Source organism: Acomys russatus, chromosome 9, assembly GCF_903995435.1.
Source record: "Acomys russatus chromosome 9, mAcoRus1.1, whole genome shotgun sequence".
In the NCBI taxonomy this organism is placed as follows: Eukaryota; Metazoa; Chordata; class Mammalia; order Rodentia; family Muridae; genus Acomys; species Acomys russatus.
Window position 1 is genome coordinate 50,549,013 of NC_067145.1, and position 14,853 is coordinate 50,563,865.

Sequence of the window (14,853 nt, forward strand, 5' to 3'; positions counted from 1 at the left end):
TTGATTAATAGAGTAGTAAATCAAGACCCCAAGTTGAGGTCTGTCTGACTAAAGGAATCTCCATCCTGCTTTCCAGTAGCATAGGAAGAGTCCTATAATACTTCCGGTTCTTAGACTTGCCCTACACAGGTTCAAATGCCCAAGAACCTGCATTTATACAAGTCAATTGCACTGTACCTTAAGGAGGCATCATCCTGTGTCTTGCAGCTTTCCATCACATAGCCAATAAAAGATTAGGAATCATTTGTTTTTCTTTCAAATCATGTAAGTTGATGACTCAGATCATGAAGTTATGAGTTCTTGTGAGAAGTGATTATTCTAATAGTGGGGTTTTCCCTCCCTCCCTCCCTCCGCCCCTCCACCTTCTCCCTCCATCTTTCCTCCCTCCCTCTTCCCTCTTTCTCTTTCCATAGTACTGGGCATCTAGCCCATATTCTTACCATGGTAGGCAAGTGCTCTACTAGTGAGCTTCATCCATAGTGATATTGTATTTTAGCTTAAGATAGGCCTTGCTAAGTTTTCGATGATGGCAGTAGTGGTGTTTGATTAACAGATTGGAGCTGATAGGAAAGAAAAAACCACTGTTGTATTTAGATGTCTCTTACCCCAGAAATCCAAGAAAAATGTAAAGGTGTTCGTGTAAACCTTCACTATGTGAGCCGAACACTAGGTTCCTGTAATTTCCAGTTACCTGTCTATAATGTGAATTAATTCTCTAATAAGAAAGTGTGTGCCTGAGGTGGGTAATCTGTGAATCTGGGATAATGTTTATATTACTGTTTTCTAAGTAAATAACTATATACATTGACTTTTGACTATGGGGGAGACTTTGAAGTTTCAGTAAAACTACTCAAAATATCAGAAAGGTGGTATTGATTTTTTTCATTTTAAAAATAAAAGAGCTAGAAAAGTGTGACTATAATGCATTCTAACTGTTGCTTTAATTGTGTGAAGGCATTCCTTTTGAAGAAGCTTCTGTTTTCCTCTGAGAAGTCATCCTGGCGGGACTGCTCAGGTATGCTGGCCTGCTTTACAGTGTTTAGCCTGTCTTCTCTTTTAACCCTGCCCTACTCAGCATTGATTGTTAGTCATTCATGTTTGAAAAGCCTGTCCTCAATTGGAAACATCAATGACATGGTATTTCTTGAATGTTTCAAAAAGTTTCATAAACAATGACTTTGTTTTAAAATAATCATTTTCAGATTTTTCTTAATAGATGGAAGACCACATTATGAGTAAGGGAAAACACTTGCCCTCTTGCTGAAGTGGCTGATTCTCTTAACCTTTAGATTATAATATACCATAAAGATCACCCATATGCTCTGGTGTTTGACAGGGTCTTGCTGTATGGTAAGGCTATCTTGGAACTCGTGTAGGCCAGGCTCTCCTCAGACTCAAGATGCTTCTACTTTAACTACTTATCACCAGGATTGCATTCTGCACCACCATGCCTGTTTGTTGTTCTTTTTTCTCCTTGTCTTTTCCATTTTTTCCTCCTCCTCCTCCTCCTCCTCCTCCTCCTCCTCCTCCTCCTCCTCCTTTTTGCCTGACTGTGCTCTGATTAAGAGCTCAGCATCGTCGACTTTTTATTCTTTTACCTTTTATTTTAATACATTATTAAATGGGAACTTTGAAAGTTGTTATATTACAGACGAAGCTATCAGTATCCGCAGTTTAAGTAAGATAGATACAAGAGCTGCCTGATGACAAGCGTTCGTATTCCATTTGTCAATTTACAAAGATCTGTCCTCGGATACAGAGTTTCTTGTGAGCCTCATAGTCACTTCTAGAAGAAGGCAGGATATTACAGTGCCAGCTTTGTGCATAAGAACACAACAGCTGCCATTCTAACCCATGGCCACAGAATCTCATCATGATTTTGAACTGAAGAGTTAAAGATGTCCTGATCATATATTTAGTGTTAATATGAAATGCGCAAGTTTAGCAAAGAGACTTTTCAAGAGAGTCAGTTACTAACATGACTTTTAATCACTGAAAATATAAACATTTCTTCCTAAAAAAAAAAAAAAAACCAACCATTTTTTTGACAAAATTGGAAAGCATTATCATATGTCATGAGGGCTGTGGTGCAGTGAATGGAACTGTTACTGACTATAAAGAACTTTGAATCCATTAGAAAAGACAGAAGCTTCTTTTATCATAAAATGAGATACAGGTGCTGGGGAATCGCTCAGCTGTTAACGGCTAGGCTCACAACCAAAAGGATAAAATGAGATAGAGGATGTTGTCACACAGGCTTCATTTGGAAGTTTGAGTGTGATTGTGCACCTGGAAAGGGGCACCACTGAGAGAGGGGGGGGACTGGCTGCCTGTGCCATTCCAACAGAGCACCAGTGCTCAGCTTCCTGTGGGATGGTGCAGTGGCTTCTGGTTTATGCAGAGTGGTCACTTCTGCTATTGTAATGGATTGTGGGTTTTGTATGCTGACAGTGTCTTATTGCCTTGCTTTTATTGCTGTAAACTGGTCAGGATTAGAATTCAGAAGATGAGGACAAAGGTCTCTAGGGCCCTGTGGCTCCTTAGGCCTGATTCTGCAGGAAAGGGAGCCTGAGTGCTCAGATGCTCAAGACAATGACTGGCATATTAGTTCTCATCATGTTAAATTCTGCACGTTTCAGTATTCTTCTTCTAACTGATGCCACTATTTAAAGTGATAATATTTTAATCTTCAGGCACATTGTTTTTCTAAATAATTTACAATCTCCTCTTTATATATGAATTTTCCTAATTTTTATAAAGTACTTTTCATTATTAAGCCAAGGCATTCTTGCTGTTTCTCATGATTGGATTTTCTTTTTCAGACAAACCATTATAACTTATATTTGGTTATTTTTAGAGGAAGAGCAGAAGGAGCTCCTTTGTCATACCTTATGTGATATTTTAGAACGTGCTTGTGACAGCTCCGGGTCATACTGCTTGGTTTCATGGTTGAGAGGAAGGACAACTGAGGAAACGGCGAGTATTTCTGGGAGTCCTGCACAGTCTAGTTGCCAAGTGGAACATTCTTGTAAGATAAATTTTTATTTCATGAAATAATTTCTTGTTCTTTTGTTTTAGTAACTATTGAAAAATTTGAAAAGGAAATATTTTATTTTTATAGCGTCTTTTATATCTTAAATTTAATTAGTAATCTTTAGTATTTTCTATTTCCTTTTCCATTCTTTTAATCACTATAAGACACTGTATTTTTGCAAAAGAGGTTACATTTATCTTTTAAGCATTTTAAAAATGATTCTAGCTAACTTCTGCTTGATGAAATCTCCTTTGAGTAGTAGACCTTATCTAAAAAACATACATTGTATGTTATAGATCCAGGTGCACAGTCTTCTTTAGATGAGAAGGGCTGGCTTTTTACAGCATTAAATGATTAAGTAGCCTTAATTGCTTTCTAAAACAAAGATGGAGCTGTTTTCTTAATTTCTTATATTTCGCTCCTGAACTTTTTGGACATTGTTATGTATTTAGACTAAGGCAATTTTAGTTTTGTCTTACTTATGTCTTAAGTTTTCCACAGCTTGACTGTAGTTTTTCTTTTTAATAATCTAAATAATATCTACTCTTGTTCATAAAAATTACACACTTGAACATTCTTAAAAGTGGCCTAAATACTGCCAAGATGAACTAGTAAATTAGAGACTTCTGGTGGTGGGAAAAATAAATAGGAGTTGCTTTTCTGATGTGCACTTGGAGGGATCATCTTGCTAAGAGGTAATTTTCTGATAGTTGGTAATCTCAAATACATAGACTGGATAAGTGACTATTCCATCTCTACTGCAGTGCACTCACTTCCTTCTACATAAAAACGGTTTTGTAAGAATTAGCTGCCTGGCATTAGGAAGTACATAATTGGTTGTGTGTGATGTGTATCACTTTCCATAGAGAATCATCTATGAAACAGTGTTGCCTCCCCTGAGTGAGATGACCCAGTGTTTTCAACATCTTTTTTTTCTTTTTTTCCTACCTCTACAATTAGAACACCTCGTGTTTGGCAAATTTTAATAGCACATTTGCAAGGAATAATTTAAAAATGTAAACAGGTGTGTAATGTTTCTTTGCAGGCCTTTAAAACATTGCCTTTCAAACAATTTATTTTGGAGTTGGTAATGACATTTAAAGACAAATGAAAAGGATGACAATAAAACATCACTAATTTTTAAATGTTTTGTAAAGTTTACTGTGTGGTATGTGAGCATGCTAATAATTCCATCTGAGATAATAAATTTTGAGAGAGGGATGCTTAAGCTACTGAAAGGGCTTAAGCTCACTTAGTATTTTGGTTTGAGTTTCATTGCATACCATGTGCTTAATAGGGATTAAGTGGTGCATTTCCCCACTGACAGGTTAGGGTGCTCCAGTGTGAAGGGCCTCAAAGCACAGTTAGTCACACAGGTAGTGACCTTAGTAACTAATTTAGATGGGCATGTTATATTGAGTCCCCCTCCAACAAAAGACATGCTGTAGAATATTCTAGTTTTTTAATAACTCATTTTAAATATAAACATGACATAAAACCATATTTGAAATATGCTTTTAATTTCATTTACATTTAAGACATTATATTAACTGAAATTTCAAGAATTTATCTTAAGTACTGAACTGAACTTACATTGAAATATTTGTTCCATATAACAATTTGTTTTACCTGTGTTTCTTTATTTCCAGCTGTGTTCCACCTCTTGTGTTTTGTTTTCCATCATTTCTGACTGCTAAGCTTTATTTTATTTTACTTATTTATTTATTTTGCTTGCCTCTTTAAAGTATTCTCTTTATGTCAACGTTGCAGGGCAACATAAGCAGGCGTTATAAAACAGTGTAATTTGGACAAGGTTAGATAGAATTATTTTATCCTCAAAGTCTAAATGTGAAGTGCTTTCCCTCATTGATATTACATTGGACAGGCATTAAGTCCATTCGCTTTTGTGGTGTGTATAGTTTTTGCTTGTTAGTAATGCACATTTGTTTGCAGTAGTGAATTCTTGGGTTCAATTTCAGTTTGTTTCCCACATAAACCAAAAAAAAAAAAAAAAAAAAAAAATTAATCCATTTGAACTTCTAAAGATTTTGGAAAGTCATTTGAAACACTGAAAAGTTAAAGCAAGGCTATGTAAAGCCAGTATGATGTATAATTTAAAATTGTAAATACAAATTTTAATTCTGATTTTATAATCATTTTTAATCACTAGTGGAAATTTGTATGTATGACTTAATACAATATGCTTCATGAAATTAATTGCTCATTGCTAGAAAGTAGGCATGTTGATAGGCCATGAGTCCATATTTCAGTGTTGATTACACAGTGATGCTCTCAGGATTCCTGTGTGGACCTCAGGTCCCTCTTGTACAGCTAGAGATGATGAGGCCATGACCACTAAATGAGGTCAGGCCTGTCTCCCAAGAGTGTCCGGCATTTAGGAACTGTCATTTTGGTAAAAATGCTTTCTTTGATTTCTTTAAAAATTTTAAAACATACTTTATCAATATAACATTAACAGTTATTTCAAACTATAAATGATTGCATGAATAAGGAAACAAACTTAAATCTGTCCTTGAACCCGTGGTTCAGTGCTATGCCTCTTATACACATTTATCTAGTAAGTGAGCACCAAGCCTAAGGATTTTATATGGAGAAAGAATAGCTCTGATGGTTGCATCTGTTCATAAACTGGGGTGTTACTTTGAGGACACATGACAATGTGTGACAAACAGGCAGTCATCCCTCCTCTTTTGCATGTTCTCCCAGCTGTAGCCAGATTGTACAGAGATGTTCGTTACTTAGTAACCCTTCTACATTCTCAGTACTGTATCCATTTTAGTTATAACCATAGTAACTATGATGAGAAAGTATAAATTCATGTTATTATAAAGTTCAGAGTAAACCGAGAATTGTAAGGGAATAAGAAATAGGGAATGTTCTGATTGCTTGAAAGTATTTACAGCCTGCTGTGTGTATCTTGTGTCATTTATTTGCCATGTGTAGTGCTGAAAAGTGTCTTTTATGTATAGCTGCCTTGGCTGTCGAAGAGCTTGGCTTTGAGCGATTTCATGCATTAATTCAGTAAGTAACATTGAAACATTTAAAATACTTACCTTGTGGACACATTGCCATTTTAAGTCTATTCATACTGTGGAAAGGTCCTTAGATTTACATAGCATGTCTTAACATATACATGAGTCTAAAATACCTTGTTTGAGCATTAATTTACTTTCAAAGTTAAAAAAATAATATATACATATGTATGATTCTATGTCCTAAAGTAACTACCCAAGTACACTTTTTTAAACACTAAATTAAATACCTCTCCATCATTATTAGTAAAAAACAAATTATGGTATTTTTCTATTCTGAATGAATATAAAGCCATTTGTAGAGAGACAAATACTAGGATTATTTTTCTTTCAAAATATGCTTCCTGTAATTTTCATTAAAAATGCCCATATTTCATCAAATCCAAATAAAATCCAAAAATTTTATTATAAACTGAAAAGGAGGCTGCAATGTTGACAGACTTATGGGTGGCATTTTGAAATTTAACATTAACGTCTTTTTAAAAACAGCCACAAATGTCTACTGCAGCTTTAGCCCTCAGATGTTTGTTGAAGAGTTTCCATGCTTTCTATGATGGTTCTTTGGTTATTGAATACCTCTTTGAAGAAGGCCAGTCTGTTGTCTTCATAACACATAGACCCGTAGAACTGGTGCCAAGTATTGAGGTGGAGGCTCCCTGCCAGTACACTCAGGTTATCTTAGTAGACTGGGTTATATATGGTAGGAGCTGTCAGCAATAGTTTTTGCTTTCCATGGCATTTTTTTTTTTAGAATTTGAAGATACTTAATAAAAAATACTTTTTTTATATTGTAAAGAGTAAGATTTTAAATTTGTTCTCAATTCATGAATGGAGTGATCGGGATATTAATACTTAATTCTTCTTCCCCTCCAGAAAAAGATCATTCAGAACTGTATCAGAATTAAAAGATGCTGTCCTGGACCAGTATTCAATGTGGGGAAACAAATTTGGAGTCTTGCTTTTTCTCTATTCAGTATTGCTGACAAAGGTTTGTTTGCTCTCTTAGCTTAGCGCTGTTTTTCCTGTGTGCTCTTAGACACTGTGTGGCTGCTGCTTGTACTTCCAGGATAAGAATCTTGTTGCTGACAAGGAGTTTGCCTCTGACTCCATTCATTCCTCAACCGCACTGCACCCCTCTGCCTGCATGGGCTGCAAAGGGACTGATAATGCTGTGATCATAAACGTTGTCAGTTCTTCCTAATTTTGGTTTCCTTTGATCCTAGCAATATCTAGCACTTGAACTTTTAGTACCTGTAGAAACTCTGAGCCCCACTCTTCTGGACTTATTAGTTAATCATTATGCTAGTTTCTCATACAGTGTCTCATGTTTTTAAAAACATTTTCTTTAGTAATTTTGTTTACTTCTGAATGTGTTCTTGCACTCTTTTCTCCTCTTCTGAATTTTAGAATTCTAGAAGAGTCACTTCCTGGGTCCTGTGGATTCTTATTTTTCTTTAATGAATAGTTATTTCTCTCAGCTCACCTCTCTGCAACTATTCCAGTATGCAGACTTCTCGTTCTGTGCCCTTTTTGCAAATGGCAATTTCTGCTGCTTGTAGCCTTTCAGTCTCACTTGGAATATCTGGGTGATTATTCCCTATCTTTTTTCCCCCATTTTACTAGTGTTTTTTGAGCATTGACTTTATATATGATAGGTATATGATATCCTTTTTTAAAAAGGATTTTTTAGATTTCATTATAAAAATGGCATATTAATAATTCTATTATAGTCATGGTTGGGAGTGTTAGTTTTTAGATGTTTTATTTATTACATGGAGAAGATATCTTGAGAAACTAGATATGACTTAAGTTTGACAACAGGACTCAAGAGCAGACTCTGTATGTAAAGACTTTATGGATGAGAAGAATTTTACAAACAGTATGACCGGCAAGTCTAAAGAGGAAAGGGATTGTGGTATAACGCAGGTTTTGGGGGGGGGGGGGCATAAATACTTCAGTCCTACTGCAGTGTGACATATCTAGGGACAACTGTGAATGGTGGTATTCATATCTTTTATATAAGAACTCTCTTGTGAATTATTCAAAATATGCTTAAGGTTTCATATCAGATTTAGGACACAATACAATATTTGTGGAAATGTAATTTAATATGGAAATGACAAGTTTTTTGTGGATAAAAGATGCCTAAATTGGAATGAAAACTTGTGATGAAGATATTTGGTAAATGGAATACTAGAGTCAAAGAATCTAGGAAAGTAGCATTTATGTAGTAGAAGCCTAAAGCAAATGGTAACCATAAAATGGAAGAGAAGGGGAGCATAGCTAGAATAAAGAATAAGTAATACAATAACTTAACCAAATATTGATGTGAAGTGAGGCAGTTGGGGTAGCAGTAGTGACAGTGGCTAAGGTGCTGCACCCTCATGAACTTTTCTTGACTATTCCCTCTCACCCAGGATTTATGCCTCAATTTCCGATTCTTCTAGCATCCTTTGACCCTTCTGCCATTCTGCTAGTTGTTCCCTTGGGCACCTTTGAACTGTTGCTCTCTGAACTGGCTCCCCCTTCTGACCACTGACTGTGCCACTTGTTCCCAATGAGCATTTTGAGTTTGTGTTGTTGTTCTCCAGGATGACAGGTCAGGATCACACACCGCTCCTTTCCCCCTGTTTCACTTAGACAGTCCTTTAACACTTTGGCTGTTGCTTATCTATATTGTCCTTAGATCAGTGGTTCACATTAGGTCAACAGTGCTGTGGATGTCACCTCATGCCATTTCAGGGTCATGAGGTTGAGCCCCCTCGCTCTTCCTGTGGTTCTCCTGCCTCCTGTTTATAAGAGTGAAAATTGTCAGGGGATTGCTTTTAAGAAATTAGGTACTTCCTGCTTGCATAAAAGATATTTTATTTTATTACTCTATATTTGAGTTACCAGTTTGGGGCAGAAAGTATAGTCATATGTAAATTTTCCATTTTCTTCTGTGCTTATTAAATATTTTATGTATTTAACCTTATATCTCTATCTAAACTCAAAACTCTATGACTTTACTATAAGGTTTTTTTTTTTTAATGGTCTAAAGTAAAATTAGTTTTCTCAGTAGGTATATTAGGTTTCAATTTAATTTAGCCTGAAGTTAAATAAGTATTAACTTTATTGTATTAAATAATTACCTCTTCTCTCTTGAAAATTGTTATCTCTGTCCCTTTAACCAATATTACACTTACTCCCTCTGAGCCCTATGGTGTTCTTTATGGAACCCATGAAAGAAAATGGAGAGTAGGCTTTAGTGAGCTACTTTTTACCATCTCACATGTACCCTCACTTCAGGTCTGGGTAATTTGAATAGTATTTTATTAACATATAGTCCAAAGTGGTCATACTGCATACTTTAGTTTTAAAATGAAGTTAATGAAATCTTGGTCTCTTTAGGGCATTGAAAACATAAAGAATTCAATTGAAGATGCAAATGAGCCTTTGATAGACCCTGTGTACGGGCATGGCAGGTAATGCTGCTCTGTGCTATCTCTTACTTTGATAGACCCTGTATATGGGCGTGGCAGGTAATGGCAGCACTGTGCTATCTCTTACTGAACTATAGCCGCGGAAGGCTTTCTGATAAGTGCATCGGCAGCACAAGTCTCTGGGCTGCTTAGCCCAATGCCACATGCACTGCACTGTGCCAGCCCGTGTTTGCTGTGTGTGGTCAGGGTTGTTTCCACATGACTGTCATTATGAAAACTATCTTGTTTATATTACTAAAGACAAGATATTTTAATAAAGTGTCCTTTACATCCATTTATAGCTTTTTTATAAGTCTTAATTTATTCACATTGACTTAGAAATAAATATTTTCTTACCTCTCTGTGTTAGGTTATTTGAGTGAAAAAAAAAAATCTTTACTAGTTCTTTGTTTTTTGGATTTTTTAAATCTTTTTTTTTTCACCCAAATCAATAAAATAGTGAAAATTAGTCTATTCTCACACAAGTCCTTCCTTTTAGGTGTGTCTGTCTTAGTTGTTAAGATTCACCTATGTTCTATCAAAAACTGCATGTTAAATATAATTGTTACAAAGAGCAGTTCCTTTGGTGAGGGGTGAGAGCTGCATGTGTAAGGATAAGTGTGCTGATTTAGTAAAGCGGCGTTTGTAGGTTCTCCTCCAAGACCCAAGGCTTCACTAGTCAGGTAGTAAGGTTTCCAGTCCCTGTCGGTTCTCTAATACCATGTAGTCAGCCCCTAAATTATGCAAGTAACATCATGTAAACTGAGCAGTTTGTATTTATTTAGGAGAATGTATGCCAATATATATAACAAAAACTGAAGGAAAAATAGCAATTAACTTGACTGCAAGGGGGTATATAGGAGGGGTTGAAGAAAGGAAAGGGAAGGGAAAAATTATATGATTATAATTTTAAAAATTACTATATATAAAAATAAATGTAAACACTAAGGAAACAGACTAAGTTTTATTCATTTAAAGTTGCCCAGCTTCTGAGGTCACAGCAACAAGTGACATTGCAGCACAGCGCTAATGCCTGTACCTAGGCCGGACATAGGAAAGCGAATTGGAGGTGTCCTCTTATTTTGTGTTTTAACATAATTTAATATAAAAAGTTATTTAAAACTCTTCTTCTAGGAATTGCTTGATTTGAAGAACTAGTTTTGTGCCCACTGTAACTGATAATTTCATTTGTGTTGATAGCCAAAGCTTAATTAACCTCCTACTGACGGGGCATGCAGTATCTAATGTATGGGATGGTGATAGAGAGTGCTCAGGAATGCGTAAGTATGTTCTTTGCTGTGTTCCTAGGTGATTAATATGTCAGTTACATATGGGAGGTTCTTATTCATCAGGTTAATGGCTCTGTATTATGTGCATGCTAAGGTAAGTGCTTCTGGTCCCAAGTCAATGTGCTTAGTCAGGCTTGATTCCAGGGCTTTGGTTTTTTCTGATGGTAATCTGTCTCTTAGTGGTTGTAACACACAAGTACTTATCCAGGGGCAGGGCCACATTCAGTGCTGGAATTATGGGAAATTATATAGTAATTGGATTACTTCTTTTGATAGTACCCTGGTTTTTCTACATTACTTTTAATACACACTTTAATATGCTGGGGAGATTCGGTGCTTTCAGAGGCTTTACATCTGCTCACCCTCCATCAGCATGCCCATTTCTGGTTTCAGTCATTTTGTTTCAGTAGCTTCTTACATTGTCACGAACATCAAGTGAAGCACACTGGCCAGTCCGCTCACTTAAGCCAAGCCAGTGCACGGTTGTTAAGAAAAATCTGAGTAAAAATTACAGAACTCCAGAATTTTCAGAACACAGCACAGCCTTCTCCTGTGCTGTTTGGAGATGAAGAGCCTGACCTGCATGGTGATGATGCTGTGACGCTCACTTAGTGGGGAAGTTAGAGCAAGAGCCCAGCTTTGCTAACTGCATAGATAAACACATCCCTACAAGGGCTCTGCACTCTGTGTGCAAGCAAATCCAAAGGACTTTCCATTCTGATTTAGATTTAAAAGCATGTGATCCTGCTAGCTAAAGTGCCAATCTCTCTTGTGCAGTTTCTTTGATTTTTCCATGCTCACCTTCTCCCCCACCCTTCCCTGCCCCTGAAGCTTTCTGGTCTCTGAGCAGTCCGCTGTAATTTCAGATAACTAGGGAAGGAACTGTGGCTCACGTGTCTCTTCCCATCTGGCCTCGAACACAGCTACTTCCTATTGCGTGCTGCGCCATAGCTGTTAGGCTCCTGTTCATTCCTAAGTCACCTGGTTTAGTTTCCTGTGCACTCTACCATCTCTCTCAGGTTATCTTACTGTAAACCCAGATTAGGTACAAGGTTCTTACCATTTTGAGGGCCTTACCTCAGCTACAGAATTTCTCCATCACTTATATAAGCTTTGGTTCCTGATGTGTGCAAATTCATTCTTTTCTGATTCTTGAAGTACTGCCATTCAAGGCCAAGACTGTCATTTTACTATAGGTAGTTTAAAGTATAGTTTAAGGATAAAAACTAAGTAGTGGCTAAAAGATAGAGTTGCCTTCAGAAAGAGAATCACCCAAGTGTATTTAAATTCTCTCTTAAGTACTTAGGAATGTTGATTTGAACTTAATTTTGCATCTAGATGTTCAAGCATAAAATAAAATCCATACATTTATTTAGCATTTCCTGTGTGTATTTCTGGCTTGGACAATATGGTAGTTAAGTGTGGAACATAAATGAAAAGTTATATGGTAGTTTTCAAACACCCAGACAAGTCACTCCCTCTAAACTGCCATTACATACTGATCACCCTAAAAGGTAGGTGCTTGTCCACATAAAAAGAAGTTAATCCAAAGGTCCTTGTCCATAGTATAGATCTGGAAAATGATCATTTCTTCACAGCAATAGAACAGTCACTAAGCCGGCCTATGACTGTGTGACTGTTGACTGATGGTTGACGTGGAAGGGTCTAGCCTGCTGCAATTGCACCACCTCTGGACCGGAGGGCTTGGGCTGTATGTATAAGGACGCTAGCTGGGCATGGGGTTCCAGGGAATGAGGCAGCAAGCTCTGCTTGAGTTCCTGCCCTGGCTTCCCAAGTCATAGCTTGTGACCTGGAAGTATAAACCACTCAACCTTCTTTCCTCCCCTGTGTTGCTTTTGACAGAATGCTTTAGCACTCCAACATAAATGCAGACTAGAACAAATGGGCCTCCAGTTTGTGTTTTGTTTTCATTAAATCTAGCAGCTCTTACTATTCAACACTAGCAGACCAGCTTCTTAGTAACTCCCCAGGTAGCCCTCAGTGGATTTAAACTAGGCCAGCCTCAGTGATGCCCTGCCTCCAAGGCCACACCCACTCCAAGGCCACACCTTCCAATCCTTCTGAAACAGCTCAGCAATTGGTGGCTAAGCGAGCAAACATCCAATCGTCTGGAGCCATTCTCATTCACACTACCACACAAGCCAACCTGATTTGCACTGCTCCTTAACTGATTGAAATTCTCTCTTCCTAGGTGACTCTAGGGCAAAAAGTGAACCTTCACATTTTTCTCATATAATTTAAATTGAGGAATAGTTATTTATTCTTAATTCTCTATTATAAGCACAAAAGTTAATACTTAAGTGATTTTGGGGGAGAGAATCACCACAAAGATCTTTTTAAAAAACAGATTTTAAACTTAAATTGCAGGCACTTTTTCTATAAGTGAAATAATCAGGCTTTTCAGGTGCTTTATTACTTTGTATTTTTAACTGTTTTTAAAAATAATTTAAAACAGATTTTAAACTTAAATTGCAGGCACTTTTTCTACAAGTGAAATAATCAGGCTTTTCAGGTGCTTTATTACTTTGTATTTTTAACTGTTTTTAAAAATAATTTATTATTTTATGTGCATTGGTATTTTGCTTGCTTGTATATCTGTAGGAAGGTGTCAGGTCTTGGATTATAGACAGTTGTGAGCTGCCTTGTGGGTGCTGGGAATTGAATCCAGGTCCTCTGAAAGAGTAGTCAGTGCTTTTAACCACTGAACCATTTCTCCAGCCCAAAGTCTTTTTTTCCCCTGAGACAGGGTTTCTCTGTGTAGCCTTGGGTGTCCTGGACCTGCTTTGTAGACCAGGCTGGCCTCGAACTCACAGCGATCTGCCTGCCTCTCCTTCCCTGAGTGCTGGGATTACAGGCGTGCACCACCGTGCCTGGCTATTGTAACTATTGTATTTTTTTTTTTTTAGGTCCTTTTCCTTTTCTATATTTAAATATGGATTTTTAAAACTTTACTCAAAACCCTGTGTAATTTCCTTCCAGCTCATGTTTTCTACACATAATAAACCTGTGCTTGAGCAAAATACTACTGTTCTTGCATCTGAGGAACTGGGTGTCTTTCCCACCTCTGCCTCTCTAGTCCTTCATGCTCACTTCATATGTCACCTGTTCAAGGACACATTCCAGTTTTCACTGCTGAAAGTGATTGTAACCTCATCTCTGAGCATTTTACTTTTCTGGCACTTTCTACTTCCTACTTGTCCTCTGCTGCCCAAACTAAACTGCTCTTGAGTTAATCATTATCTTTACCTCTAAGCATTTTGGGGGTTTGTTTTGTTTTGTTTTTTAACAGTACTTGACACTCAGGGTGTGTTTGCTACATGTAAAGTGATTACCTGGTTTCCAAAATAGCATCAAATTTGAAAAGTCTAACAGGACTCCTGTCAATTCCCCAACAGTGGTGAGAGGTGACAATTGGTAGTGTAAAAATAACAACCTGAGTGCTAGGAAGCCCAGTCAGCAGTCCCCCACAGGTACGCTTATAGAAACAGAGTGTAAAAATGTGTGTTTGTTGGGGGAGGGGGGCAAAGTGTGCAAGGATATAAAATTTCAGTTAAAAGTAATAAGATTAAGAAATCTATTGTAGCTGGGTATGGTGGCGCACGCCTTTAATCCCAGCACTCGAGAGGCAGAGGCAGGCGGATCACTGTGAGTTCAAGGCTAGCCTGGTCTACAAAGTGAGTCCAGGACAGCCAAGGCTACACAGAGAGACCCTGTTTTAAAAAACAACAAAACAAAACAATACAAAATCTATTGTAAAACATATTGACTGTAGGCAATGACTAGTCTCTGCTTTAAAATTGCCAAGAGTGGACTTTAAGTATTGTCTTTCCTCGTGTGTGTGTGTGTGTGTGTGTGTGTGTGTGTGTGTGTGTGTGTGTACGTGCACCCATATGCATGCATCTATGTATGAGTTTCCAAATGTCTACAGTGGCGCATTTAAAACATCCTGTGACTAAACACGGAAGATTAGGCCTTGGTCTCTCTTGGTGGTGAAG

General features: G+C 37.3%; 1 protein-coding gene across 3 annotated transcripts in view; it reads left to right on the top strand.

The window, feature by feature from the left end:
• Mindy3 (MINDY lysine 48 deubiquitinase 3) overlaps positions 1–14,853 on the top strand; it is a 66,815-nt gene that overhangs the window by 12,698 nt on the left and 39,264 nt on the right. The window contains exons 3-8 of one of the 3 annotated variants that reach the window (XM_051151310.1): positions 955–1,015; positions 2,858–3,028; positions 6,025–6,076; positions 6,961–7,075; positions 9,478–9,551; positions 10,749–10,828. The exons of 1 other annotated variant lie outside the window; for it this stretch is intronic. In XM_051151310.1, coding sequence (XP_051007267.1) covers positions 955–1,015; positions 2,858–3,028; positions 6,025–6,076; positions 6,961–7,075; positions 9,478–9,551; positions 10,749–10,828 — 553 coding nt within the window. Of the gene's footprint in view, positions 1–954; positions 1,016–2,857; positions 3,029–5,500; positions 6,077–6,960; positions 7,076–9,477; positions 9,552–10,748; positions 10,829–14,853 lie in introns of those variants that run through there. One more of the 3 variants, XM_051151309.1, reaches the window with a different exon arrangement.